Below are 26,007 nucleotides of genomic sequence, written 5' to 3' on the forward strand. Positions count from 1 at the left end.
AACAATGGATGCAAGCTACAGGAAAAGAGATTCCACCTCAACATTAGGAAGAACTTCCTGACAGTAAGGGCTGTTTGACAGTGGAACAAACTCCCTCGGAGTGTAGTGGAGTCTCCTTCTTTGGAGGTCTTTAAGCAGAGGCTAGATGGCCATCTGTTGGGGATGCTTTGATATGGATTTCCTGCATGGCAGGGAGTTGGACTGGATGGCCCTTGTGGTCTCTTCCAACTTCTATGATTTTATTATTCTACCTTTGTAAATGTCATTATAATTAGGATTTATTTTATTACATGATAGTATTTGTTATAGGTTATGAGGTAACTCAAATTAATACATAAATAAACCAACATTATAAAATATCTGGATAAGATGCAGATGCAAGCAGAGGAAAATTGGGTATTTCTTCAGAAAATTTTGGACATTTTCTGTTGCTTTTGTAAAATAAATTACGTAGGGTGCGGAATAGTATCTCAGCTTTCAGGAATGCTTGCAGCTCAAGATTTCATTTACCTCTACTATCAGTACAATTTCTAGCTAGGCTCAAAAAAGGGGGGGGCACGATGATAGATTATTTGTTATGTGGTAATGGTCTGGTTATTTGTTTTGATGAAGAATAATAGTTTCCATACACATTTGTTCTGGTTTCTGCTTGTGCCAAATTGATTTCCCCCTCATTTACTTTAATGAAAATAGGATATAATCCTATGTTGCTACTTAAATGTCTATAAACAGTTTCTTAACAGACAATGTACAGTTAATCAATGATCCACACCTTTTATATAGTCTTCAAGATGTGTATTGATAGTTTAAGAAACAGAGGGTTGATTTGGATTCAAAATGTAAGCACCCAGCCTTTCCTACTGTACACATTAATAAAATGTACAGCTAAACTTTGAGGCCACCTATTTTAATGGAATAACTTCTTTACCCATTGGTATTTATGGAAAGCTACCTATAACACAGTTTTAATAATTAACACACCCCTTGCCTGTTCATATTTATAAACAGCTTTTTAGCTTGTTCTGAAGGCAGCTAGAAGACTATTGTTGCTATATGCCTTCAAGTCATTTCCAACTTATAGCAATCCTAAAATGAACCTATCGCAGGATTTTCTTGACAACACTTTCTCAGAGGGGGTTTGCTTGTGCCTTCCACTGAGGCTGAGAGAGTGTGATTTGATCAAGGGCTCCCAGTGGTTTCCATTGCCAAATGGGGATTTGAACACTCTTATTCAGTCATCATTCCCACACTCAGACCATTACACCACACTGGCTGTCTGGAAAAATGTAGTGCATATATATTATTTGTCTTTTGTATTTATTGTATACATTGATTATTATAATTTTGAGATCCCCTCTCTGTTTGTCATAACTAAGTCACAGTGACATTCAGAGTAAGAAACATGCACTTCTGAAGGACTATTCTCTTTGTCTTTAGCATACATTCCTCCCTTGCCATATGTGGAGGATCTGTTCTGGACACACACCCCTCTATGTAAGGCAAATTTTGCATATGCTGGAGTCTCATTTAATTGAATAGTGGTGCACTTCAGCATGTGCACCATTTTGTCCCTCACCTTTTGCCATTCACCTAAGCTGGAATCTGCATACGGTCAGGGCTCATATGCCGAGGGTAGGCTGTATTTTTGTACAAAATACTTTTGGGATCCAAAATTTAGTTTTAAAAAAATGCTAGGACCTTTAAAAATATATGATTAAATACATAATTGTAGAGCCCCTACTATCAGTGGATCTTGTAGGAGCAGTAGACATGTATTTCTTGTGTTACACAGTGCATTTCATTCTTGCTTACAATCTGCCATCCCACTTCTAGTACTAAGACTTATTCTTGTATTAATGCTTTTTTGGAAATGAAGTGCAGCAAACCAATAGATAAAGTTCAATTAAATGTGTAGTTAATTAAAAGATCATTATTAGGATGAACCAGAAATATTATTATTAGCGTTGTTGGTTATTGGCAAGCTATTCCAATTAACAGGACTCAATTTAAGTGCAATTTTTTTTAAAGGACAACTTTGCCCTTGGGAGAGGTTTCAGCAAAATATTGAAGTTTTCATTTCATTCTGTGCAAGAGCATCAGCATGGTGGGACAAATCCCAGGAACCATGGGCCCAGAAGCTCCATTGTGGCTGAAATGTGTGTATTTTAGCTGTCCTTTCCTTACAGGCCAAATAAAACATCCTCCCCCAATACCCTTATGATCAATCTGGAGAATGCAATCCCCAGTCCCTGGTTCTGGTACGAATTGTCTGATGACATCTGGTCAGTTCAGTACCAAACTCGAGGTATACCCCCTTAACATGGATTTGAATAACTCAACTTTTGCTGAACCTACTTGAAAGATCCAGAACCCATTGTTGCAACACTGGGCAGCTGTTTACAACATATTCCATTGTGTTAGCTATCTTATTCTGAGGTCAGAACAAGGTGGCCAGCCATGTGATTAGTGATGAGTGCCTCATTCTGACTCACACCAGCAGTGATGGCACTAGCTGACACAGCATATTGTGCATGCAGTTAGCCACCTTGCATTGGAACAGAGTGTCCAAGGTAACAGGGGGACATTGGGGCTGCTCCCAGAATATTCTGACCCATGAGGACCCATCCTAGAACATGAACAGATTAATTCAAATTACAGGAGAAGAAATTCTACTGAACATTAATGAGAATGCTTTACTTGCGGAGTTGTTCAACATGCTTCTGGCTGTTGCCAGGCTTGAGAGAGCCAAGAACTGGAAAACAGGAATGTTAAATATTGCAGGATGGTAGACTCTGGGACTTGTGGTTCATGGAGAAAATGGCAGATAATAACAACAGAGTGAGAAGCTTACACTCTGGATTGACCTTTCATAAGATTTGGCACCTATTTATTGAATACATCCAGCAAGATTTAGTCTCTAGCCATTCCCCAATTTTAGCTATTTTTTTTTAATGGAAAGATGTCTTTCAGGATCCCTGAATACACCTGTTATCTATAATTTTCAGGGGCTTTTCTGGGTAATCCTTATTTATTGTTGTTTTAGCATACTGTTTGTTGTCATGTTTTGTTTTAGAATGTATTGATAAATTTTAATTTAAAAAAAGGAGTTGTTCAACAACGGAACAGATTGCAATGGAGAGTGGTAGACTCTCCATCTTTGTAGGAATTCAGTGATGGCCTAGGTATGTGGAATGTACTTTTGAGGAATTTTGCTAATCATGTCCAAACTTTCTATCATATAAAAGTCTTTTGCAATAAAAGGACTTTTGGCCCCCACCGTTGAAATTCAAGCATAATTCAGTGGTAGGGTTAGTCAGGTGTAATGTATCTAATGTCTATTACCAGCATCTTGATATTTCTACCTGTATTTATTATGTGTCACAGATTTAAGCTGCCTGTAACCACTTCCTGAGACAGGCAATTATTCTGTGTATTTTTTTAAATTAAATAGGGAGACATTCATTCATTCATTCATTCATATATATATATATATATATATATGAATGTCTCCCTACTTACCTATTACTCAGTCAGAAAGTTAATTCCAAACTCTCCAGTTTTCACTCAACACTCTGTCATATTTCAATATGAGCAAGGAAATAGATCCACAATGCAGAAGAAAGACTGTTCTCAGTGATAGTCCCAATTTGTTCATCTTGTATGGTTGCATGGTACTCATTAATGCCTGTGAGAAACGTAAGCTAGCTATCTGAAAGCATGAAAGCTAAATCACTTGTTCATTTTTCTGTTGCTACAGAAATCTGTAGAATTTAGTTCAAATATTTTGTTAGTTTTAAAATTACTTTGAAAATTTAATAATGTAAAAGCAAAAAAAAAAAAAAAAACCTGTCATGTCACGCTCATCAGGATTAAAGGAAGAAGAGATGCTTGTATGGATAAGCAAACAGATTTCATTAATTCCTTCAATAGTGTTACACCATGTACATCAAAGAATAAGAGGCAAGGGTGACTGAATTACCTTATATTGTAAGTGCTGTATAAGTAAAAAGAAAAAATGCATTGATCAGAGCGTTTTTGCTAAATAAAGTCAATTTGCTTCATGTTTTTAAGATTCTTCTCATACAGCATGTTGCTTGAGCTGATTGTTCTTAATGTTGTCCTTTTTTAAAAAATTGCAGGTGACAACGCATGTCGCATTAATAATGGAGGCTGCAGTACACTCTGCTTAGCTGTACCTGGAGGCAGAGTGTGTGCTTGTGCTGATAATCAACACTTGGATGAGAACAGTACAACCTGCATGAGTATGTTCGTTTTAAGTATTGTTTACCTTTTTATTAATGTTGTAGAAAAGATGCATTCAGAATGATATAATGTCTAGTAGACAATGCTCCATGTGTTCTAAGGTGAGCATAGAATATTATTCCAAGTAAAGTATTCAAATCACTGAAAAACTCACCATACCTCTCAGTATTACAGGGTGTGCTTGACATTATACGGTGTTGTGGAATCCTTTCTAAGGAACATGAAAGGAAATGCAGCTTCTTTGAAAAGATAATTGTGAATTTTATATAATTTTAAAAGCTGCAGCAACATTTTCCCCAGATTGTTGAGCTCTTTTAAAATGTTCTTAATTCACTTATCTTACCCATGCAAAACTCTGCCATGCTTATGAAATGGAAATAAAATAGAATGCTTGCTTTTCTGTCTGAAGACAAAGCATAGCACAGTACACAGAACTGTGCAGGGGAGCAGGCCTATATGCCTGCTTATCAGCTCAAACATAATTGGCTTTAAAGCACCCTCACAGCTGGAGGCAGCTAAGTGGCTTCTTTGTCTCTCTCCCCCATCACTTTTGATGATCTAAAAACCTTATTGAAAAAAATAAACAGTTCATTATGTGTTACTGCACAACCAGTAAGAAAGGTATCATAAGTTTAGAACTTAGGGCCAGAACAGACCGGCCAAAATAAAGCTACTTTGGGTCACTTTGGAAGTCTGGTGTTTAAATGATGTGTGTATCTTAAGAGGCTGGAAGCTGCGACCAAGCTACATTCCAGTCTAAGGACTGGAGTGCAGCTTTGGTGCAGCTTCTGGCCTCTTAAGATGCATGTGCCATTTAAATGGCATACCTCCAAAATGACCTGAAGTAGCTTTATTTTTGCCTGTCTGTTCAGGCCCTTAGTTTCCCAATGGATCTCCATTTCCGGTGATCATGTAGTCATCAGAGACACTCTTCTAGATGACCCTATATTCTGAGGGGGATGGGTGGAAACCAGGAAATGGAGTTTTCTTCAGAATGACACTTGATCTACAGGACACTGTCTGTATAGAGGCTTTAGTATCCTTCAGAAGGATGCACTGTACTCTAAACAGTGCATGGCAAAATTAAAAAGAAAAACAACCCTTAGACCTTTATGTAATTTTATTGTATTGTTTTATCATCTGCTGTTCCTCCTCCTCTTCCTCTTCATTTATATCCATCCTCCTTCTCCCACCCAATAGTGTGACTCAAAATGCCTTACAAATGATTAAAACAAGTACAGATTAAAAACATAGACAACCATCACACACACACCAATTAATCCATAGAGTCAAAATCATCTGAAATTCATTAAAATAGAAACTATAAAAAATAACAGAGCAGCCCACTATTTAAAAAAAAAAATCACAGCAAATTAAAGCCTGATGCAATAGGTACATTTTCACTTGCCAGCAGGAGAGCTTTTTTTTTTTTTTAAACACCTACATTTCTCATTTTCTCTTCTGTTTTGATCATTGCATGGCATTTTGGGGTTGATAATACTGGTTATTGAGCACTCTCTCTTCTTTTCTTTTTAAGTGTATGAGCTACCCTGGGAATTATTATGTACTGCATGGCAGTAATAAAGACGTATCAAATATATACCAAAAGACATTTTCCTGAAAATCAAAATGTTTTTGATAGAATGAGCAGTAATAAAATATTACTGCATATTCATTTAGAAGACAGTGCTACCTTATTAACCTGTTCCTTCTGCACCAGGCGGTGAAACATGTCTCTGGACTAGGGGGGTGTACAGACTGTCCCTAAGGGGTGGTCTGCAGCTGACCCTTTTAGCGCCAGATTGGGGCTGCAGCAACCGCATGCCACAGCCCCTATCTCAACTTTCTGTGGTGCAAAAACAAGCTGTAAAAAGCATTGCAGCTTTTCGGCACTCCTTTGACACTGCATCATCTAGATGCAGCACCAGAGGAGCGCCATGATGCCACCTGCCTTGTGGTGTGGCGCACAGTGTCACCCCAGCCTGGGACTGGAGTCGGGGCGTGTGTCATGTGGTCGCCACACCCTGACTCAGCCCCCAGGCTGGCCTTAATGGATGGTCCGTAAAGCCTCATACTTTTCAAGCCACTGACACAGTGAATGTTTCAAACCATTGGCCCCATAGAGAAAGCAAGAATTTCCTTACTGAAATCATACCTTTCTACTATCCATTAGGTCAGAAGTAAACAAAGTGAAATCTCTGGGCTGGATATGCTCCCCAGGACTCCACTGCAAGTGCCAAGTTCCTGGGACCCTGTACCAAACAGACTTTTTTTTATTTTAAAGTGAACACCACAACATTGGGAGGGAGAGATTTTTTTTAAAAAAAAATCTAGAGATGAGTCCCAGACATGCTTTATGTGAGGTGGTTGGGTGAGTGAAGCCTCTCCTAGCCCCCCAAACTGTCTGGAGATGGAATGTGGCAAAATTCCCCCACAGCCCTCATTCATTCATTGTCCCACCTTTCTCCGAGTGTGGGACCCAAGGGAGCATACAAATGCTAAGAGAGGCTCTCTTCAGTTTTGAATAATCAGAGAGGGTCTCAGACACAGATGTGACCCTCCTAGATTCAACAGGATGTGTGTTCATTGGACCTGGGGTAAGGTGTTCATTTCTTCAGGGAAGCAGAAGGGCATTTGTTGAAAGTGTTCACTGCTCTGATCAAAAAACATTTCAGGAAAAAAATTGAGTGAGTAGGGGGTGGGGAGTTGAACAATTAAAAATATTGGCCAAGTATTCAAATGCAAAATATTTCCTGCAGAAAACTCTACATGAACTTATTATGACTATGTGTACCACTGAGCAAAACCTAGTGGTTGCGAAAAATTACAGTACAAAGAATAAATTATACTTGTATACTGACAACTGATACCACATTTTCTTTATACATTTGTGTCCTTAGTTATTTCTGGAGAGGTTTTACCCAAATTATGCAAACTGGGAGAGTTTCAGTGTCAAAACAGGCACTGTATACAAGAACGTTGGCGTTGTGATGGTGATGATGATTGTCTGGATGGATCTGATGAACATTCAGAGCTTTGCTGTATGTATCTCTAAATATTCTAGTCCATGCTTTAAACAATGAGTGGATATATAGCTCCATATATGCAGATCTACATCCCCTCACATTCTGGCAGTTGTAAACACACATTAAAGGTCCCTGCAGCTTACCAGTAGAGAAGGGGTAATTCATACCATGATCTTAATTTGTTTGTGGGGGAAAGAAAAAAGTATGCCCACTCAAATGGAGTACAGTGGTACCTCGGGATACGAAATACCCAGGTTACGAATTTTTCGGGATACGAAAAAATCCCATAGGGATTTATTGTTTCGGGTTACGAAAGTTTTTTCGGGTTACGAAAAAACTCCGGCGCTGTTTTAAATGGAGCCGCGGCAGAGCCGCGGCTTTTTTCCCCATTAGCACCTATGGCAATTCGGGTTACGAAGGTTTTTCGGGTTACGAAATTAGCCGCGGAACGAATTAATTTCGTAACCCGAGGCACCACTGTATACCTCTTTCTTTCCCCTAGGATCACAGAGGAGCTGGATTGTCATGATCTGAATCTCCTCCACCATCTTTCTTTTCTCCATTTGTGAGTGACAGCAGACAAGCTACCCTATAGTGCTTGGCAGCTACTGGTGAGGTGCTTTTAAATGGTGTACAAAAGTAAATGATTAGCCTTCTGCACCCCATCCAAAACAGGACATACGCACACATAAGTCATTAACAGGATGATGGCCAATGTTTCCCATTAGAATTTTAATACATTCATAAATGTAACCCTCTGGAGGACTTAAAGTAGCTGCTGTTGTCATCATCTAGTCTATCTTTGGTATACATTTCTGGGGGAAAGAACAAGATTGGCTGTCTTCCACACTGGGAAGACAGTGCTTTGCCATATCGCTGATCAGGCTAATGATCCTCACATTTGGATATGGCTGCTAATGCCTTTTGTGCTTGCTTGGTTGCTGGTCCAGGAGGCAAACTCTGTTTGCAAATAAGGAAAAATCAGTCTGAATACCCTGAAGGCAGAAATATTGTGCAGAAGGTTGCTAAACACTTCATTGCTTCTTGGCAATGATACCTTGAAGAGTGTCCAAGAAAACGGGCATAAGTTTGGAACATGACACTGTACAGCCTTTAGTAGTTTAATATCTGGTAAAACTTCACCAAGTGTGAAGTTCTTCATATTTGCTGCAATCTTACTAGTTAAAAATACTGTAGGATCATGAAAGGTATATGTGCCTAAGGATGATGATAAGTGATAGGAACCTACTAATTAAAATCTATTAAGGTAGAAATTAAATTGGGAATTTTCTAACAAAAATAGGCCACTTCATTAAATTTATTTGTAAATTAATTGTTTGAATTAAGCTAGAAATTTAACATTAATTAAATTTTAGAATTAACTTTTTAAATTAAGATATCATTTAATTAAATAAGAGACTGTGCTAAAGAGCCAATAGATATCACATTTCCCAGCTGGTTCTTTACCCAAAATGGAGTTCTTTTGAATTGTTGAAAAACTGCTTGTGAAGAAAATCAGAAGAAAATGCTGCTAAGTACAGATAAACACTAATTCTTTGAATGGTGTAAAGATGGGCTAAGGAGAACGTTATGTATATAAACAGGCTTAGTTGTTTAACTGTCAGGTAAGGGTTGAAATCAAAATTTCAAGACAGGTTTAGTGATAGTCAAAGATAATCTAGAAGTAAAGTTAGTTAGGATCGGATGGGGGCATAGGAATGAACAAGTTAGAGATAAATACAAGATCGTGGCAGTTACAGATAGGGTCAAATGGCAATAGAGAGATGGTAAATTCAGATTAGATGAGAGCTGGGGTGGAGTACTTGATGAGGAATTCTTCTTCTTGTGGTTCAATTGGTTGACAGTTTTTGTTGTGCTAATTCTGTGGACCTTGTATTAAAAAGGCATCTGACCTGACATACAGAAAGAGTCTCACTCCAGTTGTTAGTCCCAACTAGAGAAGACCCACCACATTTAAATAAATAGAACCTGCATAGATACTAACTTACTAAATTCCCCTTTATTCAGTGGATGAATCTGGAACCAATAATTGTCATTAACATTTCTTATTGCTAGAACATTATTTTTCATAGGTATAACTGTGACTCTCTGAAGAGAGAACAGAAGGTGAGCTTTTTTGAGGGGGGATTCATCATTGAAGTGAGGAAGAACAAGGTACAAGGACAAAAGGACAGACAGACTGGTGGCAAATTAAGGATCTAAGAAAAATGAGAGAAGGTGAATTTACAGGTCTGAGAGGAGAAACAACTCAGTCAAAAAGAAGGGTGTACATGGAATAGAATGACAAATAACTACTGTGCAGCAGCAGTGGTGGTGGGGGATACTGATGTAAAATCTCATAGAGAAAACAGCAGTGGCACCATAGCTAACACATAGAATCATAGAGTCATAGAATCATAGAGTTGGAAGAGACCGCAAGGACCATCCAGTCCATCCTCCTGCCATGCAGGAACTCTCAGTCTTTGAGAGACAGCTAGAAGCCTGGGAAGGTTTGGGGGGGGGCATGGGCACAGGCAATTGCTCCCCTTCCTCACACCCTTCCCCCAGCTTCCAACTGTCTCTGAGAGACAGCTTGGAGTCAGGCAGGGCCATTGGGGGAGGCAGAGAAGCCAGCCCAGGGCAGTTTCTCTGCCTCCTGAGCCATTCCAGACCCATAGCTGTCCAGCTAAGGGTCTGGAAGGGCCGGTGGGGGGGTGTCAGAGAAGCTGGCATGGAGCTGTTTCTCCACCCCCAAGCCATTCCAGACCCATAGCTGTCCAGTTATGGGTCTGGAAGGGCTGGTGGGCAAACAAAGAAGCCGGCACAAGGCCGTTTCTCCTCCCCATGGACCTTTCCCTGCCTCCAGCGGTTACTCTGGAGACAGTTGGAGGCCGGAAAAAGTCTCTGGGGAGGAGAAAATGACACACACCAGTCGCTCCTCCCCCTGCCCTTTTCCTGGCCTCCAACCATCTGAGAGAGGCCAGGAGAGGACTTGGAGGAGGAGCCTGAGGAGTGCACCTGTGGCTTCTGAGACAGCTGGAGGTCGGAAAATGGCAGGGAGGAAGAGGAAAGGGCACACGCATGCCCATTCCTCCTTGTCCCTGGCCTGCGCCTGGTGAAATGGCATCTCTGCCACCTATGGCATGCGTGTCATAGGCTTGCCATCACAGATCTCGGATGTGCAGGTGACATCATACTACTAAAGGAAAACTTCTTCTTAACTCTTGATTTCAATCTCTTTTCTGATCATTGTTTAATCCAAGGTACAGGTACAAGAAATCTTTAACTACTTCCATTTCCTCATTGTCTAGGTTGAATTTGTATAGATCTTCCGTGGTTATTATTTTTTGTTTTCTTTACATTTAGCAACAAACCTACTTTTTCACTTCCTTCCTTGACCTTCCTTAGTTATTGTTCCAAACCCATGATGTTTTCCTTCAGTAGTATGATGTCATCTTCACATCCAAGATCCATGATGGCAAACCTATGGTACAAATGCCACGAGTGGTACATGATGCCATTTCACCAGGCACAGGCCAGGGACAAGGAGGATCAGGCACAATATCTAAGGAAGGTCAAGGAAGAAAGTGAAAAAGTAGGCTTGTTGCTAAATGTAAAACAAAAAAATAATAACCACGGAGGATCTACAGAAATTCAACCTAGACAATGAGGAAATGGAAATAGTTAAAAATTTCTCGTACCTGTACCTTGGATCAAACACTGATCAGAAGAGAGACTGAAATCAAGAGATAAGAAGAAGAGTAGTTATGAGAAGGGTATCAATGAACAAGCTAGACAAGATTCTAAGGAGTAAAGATATGCAGCTGAGCGCTAAAGTTATAATCATCCAATCCATTGTATTCCCCATCACCATGTGGGGATGTGAGAGCTGGAAAGTGAAGAAAGTACATAAAAAGAAAATCAACTCCTTTGAGATGTCATGCTGGAGAAGAGTGAGAATAACATGGACAGTCAAAAAGACAAAAAAAAAAAATGGTTTTATCGAACCATTTCCTGTATTGCTATCTACTTTATATGTATTAGCCTACTAGCCCCACCACCTTTCCCTTCTCCTTTTATGTCATGTCTTTTTAGATTGTAAGCCTGAGGGCAGGGAACTGTCTAATTAAAAAGATTGTATGTACAGCGCTGTGTAAATTTACAGCGCTTTATAAATAAAGGTTAATAATAATAATAATAATAATAATAATGGTTCATCAACCCTGGGAGCCAAGATGACTAAATTGAGGCTGTTATACTTTGGCAACATCATGAGAAGGCATAAATCATTGAAACAAGTGATAGGAAAGATAGGCTGCAGAAAGAGAGGAATACTGCACACCAGATGGATGGACTGCATCAGGGAAGTCACAGGCCTGAATCTACAGGTCCTATGCAGAGCAATGGAGGCTTGGAGATGTCTCATCCAGAGATTTGTCATGAAGTCGACTGGAGAGCAGCTAACAACTGTGACTAGTATGCATGTATAAATGACCTCACCAGAATGCTACATAAGCTTGTAAAAAACAGAGAAAAGTATGAACATTTAGTCAAACACTTGGAGACACATCCAAACTGAAACAATTATTGGATTTTTAATGAGGCAGGAGTGGTCCTCCAATGACAAGGGCACACCTGGCATGGAGGCCACAGTATACTCTCTGTGGGCATGGCACAGATGATTTTGAGTCTGCTAAACCCAAGGCCCCATAATATCCTGAAAGGTCCCATGATCTGACCTATCAACTGTGTCAGACTAGAGTGAACATAATTACTACTGTCTCTCATGAAATCCATGGTTAAATGCTTCAGATATGGTTGTCACTCTTGTTTTTCAAATGCTAGTAGTATAATCATAGAAAACCTTCCCACCACCCACCTCTTACTGTGACCTGTGTGAGCTGGCAAAGCTTCAGAAGTGACAGATTGTCTACCGCTCAACATCTCAGCCCACTTAAGATCACTCTGTTACTATCAACCATAAGGAACACAGCGGGCTAGCATTAACAAGACTCCCTGTTTTATCTAGCTACTGGAAACTTAATTCTTTCTCTTTGACATGTTTGATCTTTATAGGCTGGCTTCAAATGTTTCAGATTTCTTTACTGCTGTTGATCTGAGTTGTATGATCCCTTGTAAAATGTTTTATTGGCTGATACACATTGCCCCAACTAGATTAATTTTATATGGATGCACAGATAATGATTTCTTGTAAAGATATGTTATGACATTGTAAAATCTGTATTAAATATGGAAGGGTGCATCATAAGCAGATTTCATATTCATTAACTTTATAGCCTTTTTTTTTTTTTTTGGAAATATACACCAAAAAAAGACAAGGACATTCATAGCATTTTTTAGTATTAACAGTAAAATTTAAACTAATCTTTAAAGTAAAAAGTAAAGTAAAGTAATTTAAATGTCTTTTCAATGGCAGGGAAACCATATATTTCCTCTTGTTAACATCTATGAATAGCCAACATGTAAAATATCGTTCAACCAAATAATTGCATTTTGTTGATAATGGAGTTTTTTTGGGGGGGGGGGGGGTTAAGTTCAAAGTACATGATACTGATTTTGAGAATTTCCACAATGAATTGATTCTTGCAAGTTTTCTCCACTAGAACAGCTACAGTTTTTCTTAAATCTAAAATTGTACTGAAATGCCTGTTACTTCAGGGAAAATAACCTAAACCATCACAAATCCCACTATTATACTGCTGAAATGTAATCCCTGAAGCCCCTGATGACATAATTCCTGCGTGGTTCTCTAACTCCACAGAAATGTTTCATTAGCTTTGTTGAGGAACAGTCTTTAATAACAGGGCTAAATTTTCCATATCATTACTGCTCCAAGATCAGAATAGGCTATTTCAGAAATCCAAAGTGAAGGCATCAAAATGTAACAATGCAACAAAGTGGTCTTGCAAATTTGGCAGTTGAGCCTGAAATGTATCTGTGAAGGGGAGAAGCAGAGAGCACAGCCTTAATGGTAGTTTGGATTTTTCATTTGGGAAATAGATGGTTAGTTGGGGTAAGGGAGAATGAGAACATAGTGAATTCAGTTCAAATCTTTCCTATGTATGCAATTATACTATTCTCCAACTGATCCCAACAAATTTATTTTGATGCTGAATGGAGCGGCAATGTTGAATTAGGGCTTAATTGGGAAATACAAAGGCAACTGGGCACTTGTCAATAAAGTCCCTGGATCTATCTGCCCAATCCTTCAAAACATCTCCATGAGACAAATATGTACCTCTTCTGTCTCTTCTGTAATTCCCCACTACATGTTTTCTCACATCTCACAGACCTGCCAGTATGAACAAGCTCAGAAACAACAAGAGAGGATTCTTTGGGGATGTCAGGGAGAGCTGACATCCCCAAAGGGCCAGGATGTGTAGGGCCAGGACCTGGGAGAGCAGTCTGACGAGGAGGCTGAAGAAAGGACCCAGGCAAGTCTCCCAGGAGGAGAACAGCCTGCAGCTTGCTCTGTTGCAGAACAACCTCAGCCAGCCCTCCCTGCTTGAAGAGCTCTACCAGCTTGCCCTCTTGAAGTGCAGCAGGGCAAAGGCAGGACTCACCTGCAGCTGAGTAAGCAGAGGACACAGGTAGGGTCCCAAGTCCACAAACAAGATGAAGTGAGAAACAAATAGAACAATGATGCTGAGCCATGCTGCAGGCCAAGCAGCAACAGGAAAGCAGATGAGGACCAGCTGGTATCAGCTCATTTAAGAGTGAGTCTGCTTAAAGCCAGTGCTGGAAGGAATTGATCTGTTTCCTAGCCAGCATTTCTATCTCTAGACTCCTGCAATTCACCTTGGACTTCTTGGCTTCTTCAAGCCTTGGACTGTGTTGGCCTTGCTTCTTGTTGATTCCCTGGACTTGGACTACTTGACTAATGTTTTTCTGAACTGAAAGTCTCTACAGACCAGCCCAAAAGGCCGGCCTGGGGGTAGAGTCATGGCGGAGCAGCCACATGCTTGATGCCATGATTCCTCCCCCAGGGTGCTATTTTGGTGCATGCCCATTTACATGGCACACACCATGATGATGCCACTCTGGCGCTGCGTCTACACAATGCAGTGCCAAAAAAGGCGTCATCATGCCACGCTGTGGTGGATATGGTGCCCTTTAGCTGGCACAAGAATGAGTTGTGTTTTGCTACTCCTTTTTGCATCCTCTGCAAAAATGCACCAATGTGGTCTTTGCATGTAGTTGCCATGGCCCCAATCCAGGGTGAAAAGGGGCAGCTGCAAACTGCCCCAAGGGGGTAGTCTGTATAGCCCCTGATTCCGACAGGCAAGGACACTTTCTGGGTGTTAATAATGTACTGTCTCTGCCAGCACTATTACTTATTGGTTCTCTTTCAGCCAACTTGTGTAGGTCAGGTGAACCAGGACAGGGAAATTAGCTAGTGCTTCCTTTCAGAAGAGGAAGCAAGTATCCCAGAGGCAGAAGATTCAGAATCTGCAGTGTGTTGGGTCTGTGCAGAATGTGCTTCTGAAGAAGGCAGTAGCCACAGAGACATAGATGACTGCCTTTTGAGGTTTTCTGCAAGAGGCATGGGAGGATTTTACTGAGGCCTTCCCCATAATGCCACTCAGATTGGAGGGAGGGTAGGAAAGGTAGAAGGGTGGGGAGAGGAAGGAGGAAATTGATTTTGTCAGGCTCTAAGGACTTCCACTTTCACTTGCTGTCATGTGACCCTTACCTTTTCTGGGTGGGAACAGGAGATAAGGCAATCATAAATGTCTCCTTTGCACACAGAGAATCTTAGGAGCTTATCGCTTACCATTTTAAACCGCTTCAAGACTCCCAGGCTGGAGCCAGGACACGGGATGGAGGCGGGGATTATTGCTTGTTAAATCTCTGCCAAACCACTGCCCACCAGTTGCTGTTTATGATCTGTAAATCTGTTTGTTTATAAGAGTAATTGTAAATTCAACATAAACTACAGAGGGAGCTTGGTATCCACAGAGGTTGGGTTCCAGGACAACCCTTGAATACCAAAATATGTGGATGTTCAAGTCCCATTATATACAATGATGTAGTAAAATTGTGTCCCTTATATAAAATGGCCAAATCAAGGCTTACTTTTTGCATTTAAAAAAATATTTTCAAGCCTTGGATGGTTGAATATGTGGATGTAGAATCTGTGGATGTGAAGGACCAACTGTAGTAAAGTTATTGTAGTTGCACTCTCACAAATTTTAGATTAAGTCCCATTGAACTCAGTGGGCCTTACTTCTTTATAAACTTGTACAAAGTGCCATCCATTTCCTCACACAAAAATAATAAGAAACTTTTCCCCCATTATTTCAGCCATAGTGGCTATGGATATATAGTTAGAATAACATACATTTTCCTTCTTTCAGTTAATCACAGCTGTCCTGACAATCAGTTTAAATGTCATAATAACCGTTGCATCCCCAAGAGGTGGCTTTGTGATGGAGCAAATGACTGTGGCAACAGTGAAGATGAATCAAATGAAACATGTGCAGGTAAAAAGAAAAACAAAAATTTAAAATTTCCTTCAAAGTGTGTTGTTTTAAATTTACATTGATTAAATATTCATATCTCAGCCATAAACAATATTGAACCAACTTGTCTGTTACTTATGATCTCATTACTGGAGTGAGATTGTGTTGCTTGTAGTTGTGTAACAGACTGTTGCTGTCTGCTGTCCGTCTTTACATTCCAAAATAATTTGGCACTAAGGGCCTGAACGGACAGGCCAAAATAAAGCTGCTTCAGGTCACTTTGGAGGTATGCTGTTTAAATGACACACACATCTGAATAGGCCAGAAGTTGCATCCAAGCTTCGCTCCTAACCCTTAGGACTGGAACATGGTTTTGGCATGGCTTCCAACCTCTTAGGATGCATGTGTCATTTAAATGCCATACCTCCTCCTTGGTATATGCTTTTTTTCAGAATTTTTTTCAGAAATAAAATATCAAAATGTAAAATGAAAAGGAATTATACAGCACATGAAATACAGATTTAATAACCTGTATAATTTAGTTAGAATTAATTTGAACTCTGTCCTTCATGATTTGTATGCAATTTTATTTTTCAAGCAAGAACATGTCAAGCTGACCAGTTTTCTTGTGAGAATGGTCGTTGCATTCCAAGTTCATGGTTGTGTGATCAGGAGGATGACTGTGGTGATGAATCAGATGAAACAGCCTCTTGTGGTAAGTGAATTTTATTTTATTAATAGAATGAGTGATGGAAATAAACCACTGATTTACAATACGTTAAAGCCAACCAGTACAGAGTGTTCCCAATAAGGGAACATCAAAAAGAAGCCAAAGGAGATAAACAAACTTGTCCTTTACTTTCTTGTTGATATCTCTAAAGTTTTCCGTGATTGTTTCCTATGGCAATATGATATAAAATATATGAGACCAGAAACAGCTGTATAATGGAGCAAGAGAGAGCCAGAGAGTGTCTCTGCTTGGCATTTCTATTTTTTTTCTGTTTGTTTACATTTGTGTTATTTTTTTTAAACAGTAGAATTTATTCCAATTAATCAAAACATGCCTGTAGCCTGTAGTACCGTGAGGTTGTCATTAGGTATCAGACAGTAGGCCCATCAGAAATAAGCTAAGTCCTGAAGAGTAAGAATTGCCTTCAAATTAGAGCTGTCCACAGGAAAAGAAAGCCTTGTGTTCGACCCACTTGCAGGGTTTGGGATGGCCAGTTGGGAAATTATGGCAGATGTAAGTGTGTGGAGGGGGGAAGAAGTTTCCCAAATTTCTGATTTGAGGTGCCAGCATATGGCAACCTACAAAGAAAGGGAGAGAGAAAAGCTCCTGTCAAATAGAAAAGATGGGGAGGAAGATTTTTAGACTTTAGTCTTCCGTTTGTCCCATTTTTACCTGCTCTGGAATGGCAGATCCCCAACAAATTCCAGCTATAAATGCTGCTGCTACAGAGGATGTGTGGAGCCTATCTAATTTAGATCATGGTTCTCTGCCATAGGCCTGTTACAGACTGCCAAAATAAAGCTGCTTCGGGTCTCTTTGGTGGTATGCTATTTAAATGATGCATAGGTCCTAAGAGTCCGGAGGTCATGCCAAAGCCACACTCCATTCCTAAGCACTGGAGTGCAGCTTTGGTGCAGCTTCCGGATTCTTAGGATGCATGCATCATTTAAACAGCATACCTCCAAAGAGACCCGAAGCAACTTTATTCTGGCAGTCTGTAACAGGCCATAGCCATTTATATCTGGCTTGGGAGAACACGCCCCTGACTGACTCAACTACAAAGGTGGTAGTGATGGCAGCAGCAACTCCTGTTGACTCCACTTGATTCCTCCTCCTCCCTCAGGTTTTCATTAAAACTGGTTTTTTTCCCCACAACTGGCTAACCTTGACTGTTCAACTACGAATCTGTTTATTCTATGTTCCAATCAGTACTCAGCCCATTTTGGGGAAGGCAGGATATAGCACGTTAAATCAGAATTTGTATGGCTACAGTAGAATTACATCAGTGTTTTATTAAAAATGAACAAACAAACAGACCAACAAACCTACATGTTAGCACTTAGGCTAAATTAACACTCGTGCATCTGATATGTGTCTTGAGTTCAGTTCTGTGTCCTGAGAATTGCTCTTTTGGGTATATTGGAAGACTATGAAATTAATCTGGTACTAGAGGAGTAAAATCCTTCTGTAGTCCCTCTGCAGAATGGATCTGCCAGAGAACAGGTTGATATATGTGTGGGAGTGTTTGCTCATAAAAAGTTCAGCCACATTAACAAGAGAAACAAGTTAGCCAAATTACAGCACTAGTGTGCATAAATTAATATTCCTAGTCTAGATAGTTCAATGTCATCATAAGACTCTGGGAAAGAATGCAGAAAGTGAAGTATGCTGAAAGCAAAATTCAGTCAGGCTTTCTCCTTGGAATGTTTAAATTCCATTTTTCCTCTTCCTTTTATTATTATATTTATCTATTCTTTCTCCCAAAAATAGGACTCAAGGCAGTTTACAGTTTAAAAGATCAATGCAGTTAAAAGCATGCAAAAGGTGAACATTAATATGGAATTAATCTAGTCACAATATTAAAACACTTCAAATCTCTAGTTAAAAGAATAAAGGGAAATTTAAAAGATTAAACATCTTTTAAAACAGTTGAGTTTAAAACAATGCAATACCTCCTAGCCCCTTCTTTAAAACTTTCTGTATTAAAATCCTGTTGGAAAGAAAAGGATTTAGTCTGCTGATGAAAAGACAGAAAGGACAGGAACATTCTGGCCTCTCTCAGAAGGGAGTTCAGAGTCTAGGGGTTACCACTGACAAGGTCATCTCTTGTGCCCCACCAACCCTCCTTGTGAAGGTGCTGGAGCTGGGAGAAAGATGGTGAAACTGAAAGACGGATCTTTAACACAGCTCTCTATGGTTTGTGACCTTAATGTAATGTGACCAGATCAGGGTAAGTGGGCGGGGGGGGGGGGGGGCCTTTGATCTTAAAAACACCTTCCTTGTCCGGAACTAGTTCGACAGATTAATTACATTGAGTGTATTTCCTGACCCTGAAGGCTAGGGACAGTTTAGGGATTCTGTTGTTACAGCCACCCGTGCGCTAACAGACCCCTGGCCGAGCTGACAGTGGTCTCGGAGCTGGTGCTGAGTCCCCTAGGCTTCTTGTCCTGGGGGACCTCAACATCCCCTTCAAGGCTTAGTCATTGCTCCAACTGGTGCGGCTCGGGAGTTCATGGCTACCATGACTGCCCTGGGCCTGTCCCAATTGGTCTCGGCCCCCGCATTCTGCTGGTATATACACTAGATGTTATTTTCTGTACGGACATGGAGTCTCCGTGGGCAGATGGTAACGAATATCTCTGCCCTGTCATGGAAGGATCGAGGCTGTATCAGGTGCCCCCGATCCCCCCGGGGGTGGCACGACTATTAGAATTGGTCACCCCGAAGACTGATGGAACCCAAAAGTTCCAGGAAGCCCTAGAGGGCTCTATCTGTTTGGAACTGACGGCAATTCTGTTGATGCCCTGACCAACCTGGGATACTGATCTCTCCAGGGCTTTAACAGGCGGGTACATCCTCCGCTTTGCGGCGCTCTGCTGCCGCCGCTAGTAGGTCCGCGGGGACGCGGAGCCTTCACACGGCCCAACTTCCGCGAGGACGAAAAAGAAGCTTCAAAATGAGCTTCTTTTTAAGTCGCGTTTGCGACGTACGAGGCGCCAGGGGCGCACCCTACGTCCCAAGCCCGCGACGCGTTACGGACGCTCCAGCGTCGATACGTAAAGATTGGCGGTGCCGTATGAACAGGGCGCCGCCATCTTGTACGTATTCAATACGTACTGGGTTAGGGGGGTGCGGACGCACCGCCCCTTCCTAACCTAGTACGTATTGATGACGTACTATTTGGCGATCTGTAAACCGCCACAGTGTCCTTTCTGGCCTGCTTCCAATAAAAAGCCTGGTATACAGAAGATCTCAGGGCAAGGAGCGGGCTGCGCAATGAACTAGAGCGAAAATGGCGGACACATCAGGACTTAGCGACAAGACACTCCTAGAGTCTCATTTGCAGGCCTACGGAGTGGCAATAGGTGCAGCCAAGAACTCGTTCTTTGCTGCACGTATTGCGTCCGCCGGAGTCGCGTCTGGCAGGCTGTTCAGGGTTGTGAGAGAGCTTACCAACTGGCTCCCCCCCCCCAACCCATTATTGGAGCCATCTAAAGCCTGCTGTGACGGTTTAACACTTCTTCGGGATAAAATCTCTCGGCTAAGGCTGATCCTCCACGCTGTTATTGGTTCAGAATCGAGAGAAGAGGCATCCAGAGTTTCGTGGCTCAGTTGTACTGGATCATTTTGGTCTGTAAGTATCGAGGATGTGGACAAGATCCTCAGTAGCTTAGGAAGATGACTCGTGCTCTCTCGATCCTGCCCTTCATGGCTGGCAGTTCAAGGGGGGACGGCGATTAACTGAGATGTGCGCCTTATCATCATTTTCTCTCAGGGGGCGTTTGCCATCTAGTTTAAATAGGCCATTGTTGAAACCTTATTTAAAAAAGCCCTCCCTTGACCCCCTAATTCGAATAACTATCGGCCTGTCTCACTGCTGCCATTTTTAGGGAAGGTTGATCGAGAGACGGTTGCCTCCAGCTACAGAGGTCTTGGAGGATACGGATTATCTGGACCCATTTCAAACTGGCTTCTTGGCGGTATGGGGTTGAGACTGCCATGGTTGCCTTAGTCGATGATCTCCGTCTGGGCATTGACAGGGTGGTAGCGTTGTCCTGTTAGTGCTCTTGGACATCTCTGCGGCCTTCGATACCATCGACCATGGTATCCTTCTGGATCGCCTGGGAGAGTTGGGTATCGGGGGCTTGCTTTGCAGTGGTTCCGTTCCTACCTCTCAGTAGATTCAGATGGTGGAGCTTGGGGACTGTCTCCACCAAGAGGGCCCTTACATCTGGGGTCTCTCAGGAGCAATTTTTGTCCCCTATGCTATTTAACATTTCAAGAAGCCTCTGGGAGAGATTCATCCGGAGACACGGGCATGGTGTTATCAGTATGCTGATGACACCCAAATGTCTTCTCTGTGTCCCCGACTGATTGCAGTGACTAGGGATGGATCTCTCCACTCAATGCCTGTTTGGAGTCGGTTTATGGGCTGATGAGTGGAAATAGACTCAGCCTGAATCCAGAGAAAAGGAAGTACTTGTGATAGGTTCCCATCGTCCAGGATGGAATTTTTCCACCTGTCCTGAAGGGGTCCACTCCCTGTAAAGGACACTGTTCGCAGTCTGGGGGTGCTTCTGGATCGTCGCTCCACTAACCTCTCAGGGGATGCGACAGTTTAGAGGCGGTCTGTTATCAGCTTCGGCTGTACGCCAGCTCAACCCTACCTGGGCCGGACGGACCTTGAAACAGTGGTACACACTGGTAACCTCTCGACTCGTGTTTCTGTAATGCGCTCACATGGAGCACCCTTGTCCAACTTGGAAGCTTCAATTGGTTCAGAACATGGCAGCTAGACTGGTTCTGGTACTCAGAGCCAGCCATATAACACCGGTATTGGAGGATCTACATGGCTGCCAATTTGCTTCCGGGCGCATTACAAGGTTGTTTTATAACTTTAAAGGCCTAATGGCTTGGGCCCAGGGTATTGGAGGACCGCCTCTCCCCATATAATCCGCCCCCTCATCTCCAGTCTGATGGGAAACCAGCTTTTGAGAGTCCCTGAACGAGATATGTGATGTCTGCACATAGGGCTTTTTTTGTTTTGGCCCCACAGGCTTGGAACAATCCCCCTGCGAGCTCCGCTCAGCTCCCTCCCTGGAGTCTTTTAGGAAAACCTAAAGACTCCTTTTTCCGCCTTGCTTTCCCCCATGTCCCTTAATTCCACTCTTCTCCTTTTATGCTGTTGTCGTGTAATGGATGTCTTTGGTGTTATTGGTATTATTGGTTTTAATGGTTTTAAAAGGTGTTGAATGATGGATATTTAATCGCTTGTATTTTACTGTTTAACGTGGGGTTTTCTTTTTTTGGATTTTGTGTTTCGTATTTTTACTTTGTAAACTGCTGTGTCATGGGAATAGCGGTTCTAAATCACGATTCATTCATTCATTCAGTGTTTCCTAGCTTTTCCTTGGGTGTAGATCTTCACTCACAAGTGGACTCCAGCCAGCGCAGCTTACTGCTTCTCACTGAATGAATGGGGCTTATCACATGGAGCTGCAGGAACGCAGCTAGTATGAATGAAAAGGGGCATATGGAAACAGAACAAGGAAATGGCTGCATTTTATTGCAAGCTGGAATGCCATCGATGCACTGGAAATCTGCGTTCCATTCTATTCCATTCCCCATCATCCCAGAGGAGGGAATTTTTCAAGAACTGGGACAGATGGAGAAGGAGAATGAAACAACGACTTCCGGTGACACTGTTGGTGTTCCAGCATGCAGTATAATGCATCCTTTCCCCATTCCATTCCCCTCATCCCCTTTCATTCCGTGCTAGCTTCGTTCCTTGCAGCCCCGTGTGATAAGCTTCATGTTTTAGGCTCAAATTCCTCCTCTGTCTTTTGCTGGAAATGCATCTCAGTTCAATAACCTTGCTACTGTCCTTATGCATGTCAGCTCCAGCACATTTTCTTAACATCCTGAATTTGAAACGCAAGCAGGGCCTTATTATCTGTGGGACATCCGGGGTTACTGTTCCATATTGGGACAACTAAACTACTTACTTCCACCGGATGTATCCACATATTTGCTATAATCTTCTATGCTGTAATAAACAGCCATCCTGACACTGACGAGCTTTATGTCAAAACGTGTTTGTTCCTATTTTATCAATTCATCATTTGTAATGGGCTTTGCTATCTTATCCATCCCATCTGTTTCCTTGGAGGTGTTGAAAACTTCATTTGTATTTGTATTCACATGTATGGACATCTCCATATACTTGATTTATTGGTTGGGATTTATAGTTCCATAGCCTAGTACATATTGGTTACATCAGCTTTTTTTTTATTCATTTGTCTCAACTCTGCACACAGACCACAGCATTCTTGTCTGTCTGCAGGATTGACTATATTTTATCTTCCCTCCCATTTTATCCCATTCGTTTAGTTTGTTTCCAATAAAACTTTTTTTTTTATTATTGCTCCTTTTTTTCTAGACTTTTTTGTTCTGATCATCGGCTCTCCTTCAGCATCCTTGAATTGTTTCGGGGAGAGGCAATTCCATGAATGGAAACTTTGCATTTACACACTTAGCGCTGGTCTAATTAGGTTCTGTTATCTATTAGGCTATAAATAAATTTCTTTCCATTCATTGTGCTGCTTTTGTTAGCATAACAGTGCTATACCCCTTTTACCAGTAGTAACATGTTTATTAGCTATCTTGCTTGAAACTTGCTACTCCTAAGTTTTTCACTCCCTACTATTGTTAGCTGTGCTGATAGGAGCTGTTTATGTCATCGCTGATGTCTGGTGCTGGACCGTCACACCTTTGTGAAGAAGACAGATTGCTTTCAGTCCTTGTGGTGCATCTCTACACCTGATGCCTCCTATCCATGTTTGCTCAAACATAGTCCTACTGTGTTCAGTAGGGGACTCACCCACAGCAGCATGAAACAGAAAGATGTTAGTCCGTAAATGAACTGTTCAGTTGTTTAATAGAGTAGCTCACCTTAGCTGACTGAATAAGACAAAATGCATACCCCCAGCCAACAGCAGCATTATATGTAGAGTGTCACTGCCGAGAGTTCAGTAATATTTCATCAAAGGAAGGGTTTTCCCCACTTTTCTTTTCATTATACTGGCAGGTCAAAACTTTCATTAGCCTTTCCTTTCCTCCATCACTTTATATGAAAAAATTATGAACTCTTTCCTGAAAAAAGGTACTACTTCTGAGTTACTGTTTCTAGAATGAGGAAGAATCAAAGATTGCTGCATGACTTTGAAGTTATTATTATTATTATTATTATTATTATTATATTTATTATTATTTTTATTTCTATTAGCGCTGTAATTATAAACAGCGCTGTACCAAGTCGGGTAAAATAGGAGTGAAATAAAAAGCCTGGCCCCAGGCGTACATTCTAAGATAATAACAATTAAAAGAGGAATAGATAAAATTATCTTATATAGAAAAGTAAAAAACAGATTAAAAACATATCAAATATCAAACAAAGTCACATCACATTCAATATTTGTCAGACAGCCAGATGACAATCAAATTCCCTGAGACACGCTTCCTAAACAATATGTTTTCAGTCAGCCTTAAAGCTGGTTAGGGAGTGATGAGCCGTGCATGCAGGGAAAGGTTCCTAGGAATGAGGGGCGGCGCAAGAGGAAGGGAAGGATGTGTTAAATTCTCTACATACTGTTGCTTTTTTCATTTTTTATTAACAATTTATGCATTTGCATTTAGTTTGTAAATGGAATTAACTAAATCATTTAACTTCACAAGGTGAAAAAGGGGGTGGGAGTGATTCCTTTTTCTTTCATCTAGAAAAAATAATTAATGAATTAGACCAGTAGCTGACTGTTTCTTCAACAGTGGTGTTTTCATTATTGATTGATTGACGTATATCTCATCTTTGTCGCGGTACAAGGATTCAAGGTGGTGATGGCACTGTATCTTCTTAAATCACTTGAATGCAGAAGCCCAGCCTTTAGTAAGAAAGCGGATTAAAACTATTTAAAACAGGAGCAACAGGAAACTGTTCTTCTTTTCTGTTGCCTGAGATTGCCTGGTTTTGAAGCTAAACTGCAATATCATTCATTCTGGAAGTGTTCAGGATCACTTTGCTCTGCTTCCTGTTAATCCCTTATTGTAACAAATGGACTGTATCTGTGAAAGGGGTGAGAAGGTTCATTCTTCCTTCTTCTGTGGCCCTTGCTCACACTCTACATATGTTTGGGCAGTAGATGAACTCTCCAGCATACTGATGTCATTGTCGGGGCGGGGGGGGTGGGTGGGGGGGGGGGGGGATATAGGAACCGGATATAAAGTCTCATTGTTCAGACAGAAATCTGGTTTACACAGTCTTTTGGCATGTGTGAATTTTGTCTGCATCAAAAAATATACTATTGTTGTTCTTTTCATTTTTGCCACCAAAGGGCTGGCTATTAGTAAAATACCAGCTGGACCATTGACACAATTAATTTTAATTGTGTAAATGTATCCTAGCCACCACTGAAATCCGAATTGCAGGTTTTACCATACCCTTTACAACTCCTCTAGCTTTATATGGGTGTCATAATTAATCTCTAGTGCCTTTTTGGAGAGGTCACATTGACCTATGGAAACTAGGCAAGGGGCCACAAGGTCTAGGGTTATGCGGGGGTCAGTAGTAGTAAAATACATGCTCTTTAGTCTGCTTCATAAACTCTAACCCCATCCCCAGGCTCTTTGCACTTCCTCTCACAATGAAGACTAAGGGGATGTAGAGATTGGAGAAAGGACGGCCAGGGCCCCCCTTTCTCCCCCCGGATGGGGGCCGCGCAAACAACACTGTGGCCCGGAGGCCAAAAAAGGAACCCGCTCCTGGGCAGATACATTTTGTGCCACATGTGGAGCGCCTTGGTGCACTAACACACAACAATGACAAAGTGCAGTGCAACTCTGTTTTGGGCACTGCGTTACACAGACATCGTCATTGCATGCATGCCCCTGTGGAAGGGGCACACGCAATCATGGTGCCCCTGCGCCAATAGTAGGGCTGGGATGTTGCAGATGCCCCACCCTACAGAACCCTAATTTCGACCCAGGCTGGCACAAAGAGCTTTGGTTGTACTGTACGTAAGTGAGTTCCATCCCAAACGCAATTAAGGATCATATCTCCACCTCACCCCACGGTGTGGTCCTAGTCCAGTACACACTGCAAAACAATCCAGTTTGAGACTGCTTTAACTTATGCTATGGGAATTCTGGAACTGTAGTTTTGTGAGACATTAGCTTGCCTCTGTCAGAGAGCTTTGTTGTCCAGTAAACTACCGTTGCCAGGATTCGTACTTGTCTCAAACTGGATTTTTGCAGTTGTGTTTTGGACCATTCCTCTTGCAGTACCCTTTTGAGCTATAATTTCCCCAAAATTTCAAGGAGATTTTGACACTCTGTGGGACCCCCCATGCCCCACTTACTTTTTGGAAAGCTAGGTTGAAAGACTGGATCAAGAGTGTACACAAACTGTGACCCTGGATTTTGAGGGAGCGTAACACCAAGCAGCACAGCACAT

The 26,007-nt window shown here is 41.5% G+C and overlaps 1 protein-coding gene across 6 annotated transcripts in view; it reads left to right on the top strand.

Annotated features, from left to right (window-relative positions):
- The window catches only part of LRP1B (LDL receptor related protein 1B), a 1,051,820-nt gene that overhangs the window by 744,330 nt on the left and 281,483 nt on the right, over positions 1–26,007 (top strand). For 5 of the 6 annotated variants that reach the window (XM_042437575.1, XM_042437584.1, XM_042437621.1 and 2 more), the window contains 4 exons: positions 4,140–4,262; positions 7,164–7,304; positions 15,668–15,793; positions 16,371–16,487. In XM_042437575.1, coding sequence (XP_042293509.1) covers positions 4,140–4,262; positions 7,164–7,304; positions 15,668–15,793; positions 16,371–16,487 — 507 coding nt within the window. The remainder of the gene's footprint in view (positions 1–4,139; positions 4,263–7,163; positions 7,305–15,667; positions 15,794–16,370; positions 16,488–26,007) is intronic. The other variant, XM_042437612.1, reaches the window with a different exon arrangement.

The sequence above is a fragment of the Sceloporus undulatus genome, chromosome 1 (genome assembly GCF_019175285.1).
Source record: "Sceloporus undulatus isolate JIND9_A2432 ecotype Alabama chromosome 1, SceUnd_v1.1, whole genome shotgun sequence".
Lineage (NCBI taxonomy): Eukaryota > Metazoa > Chordata > Lepidosauria > Squamata > Phrynosomatidae > Sceloporus > Sceloporus undulatus.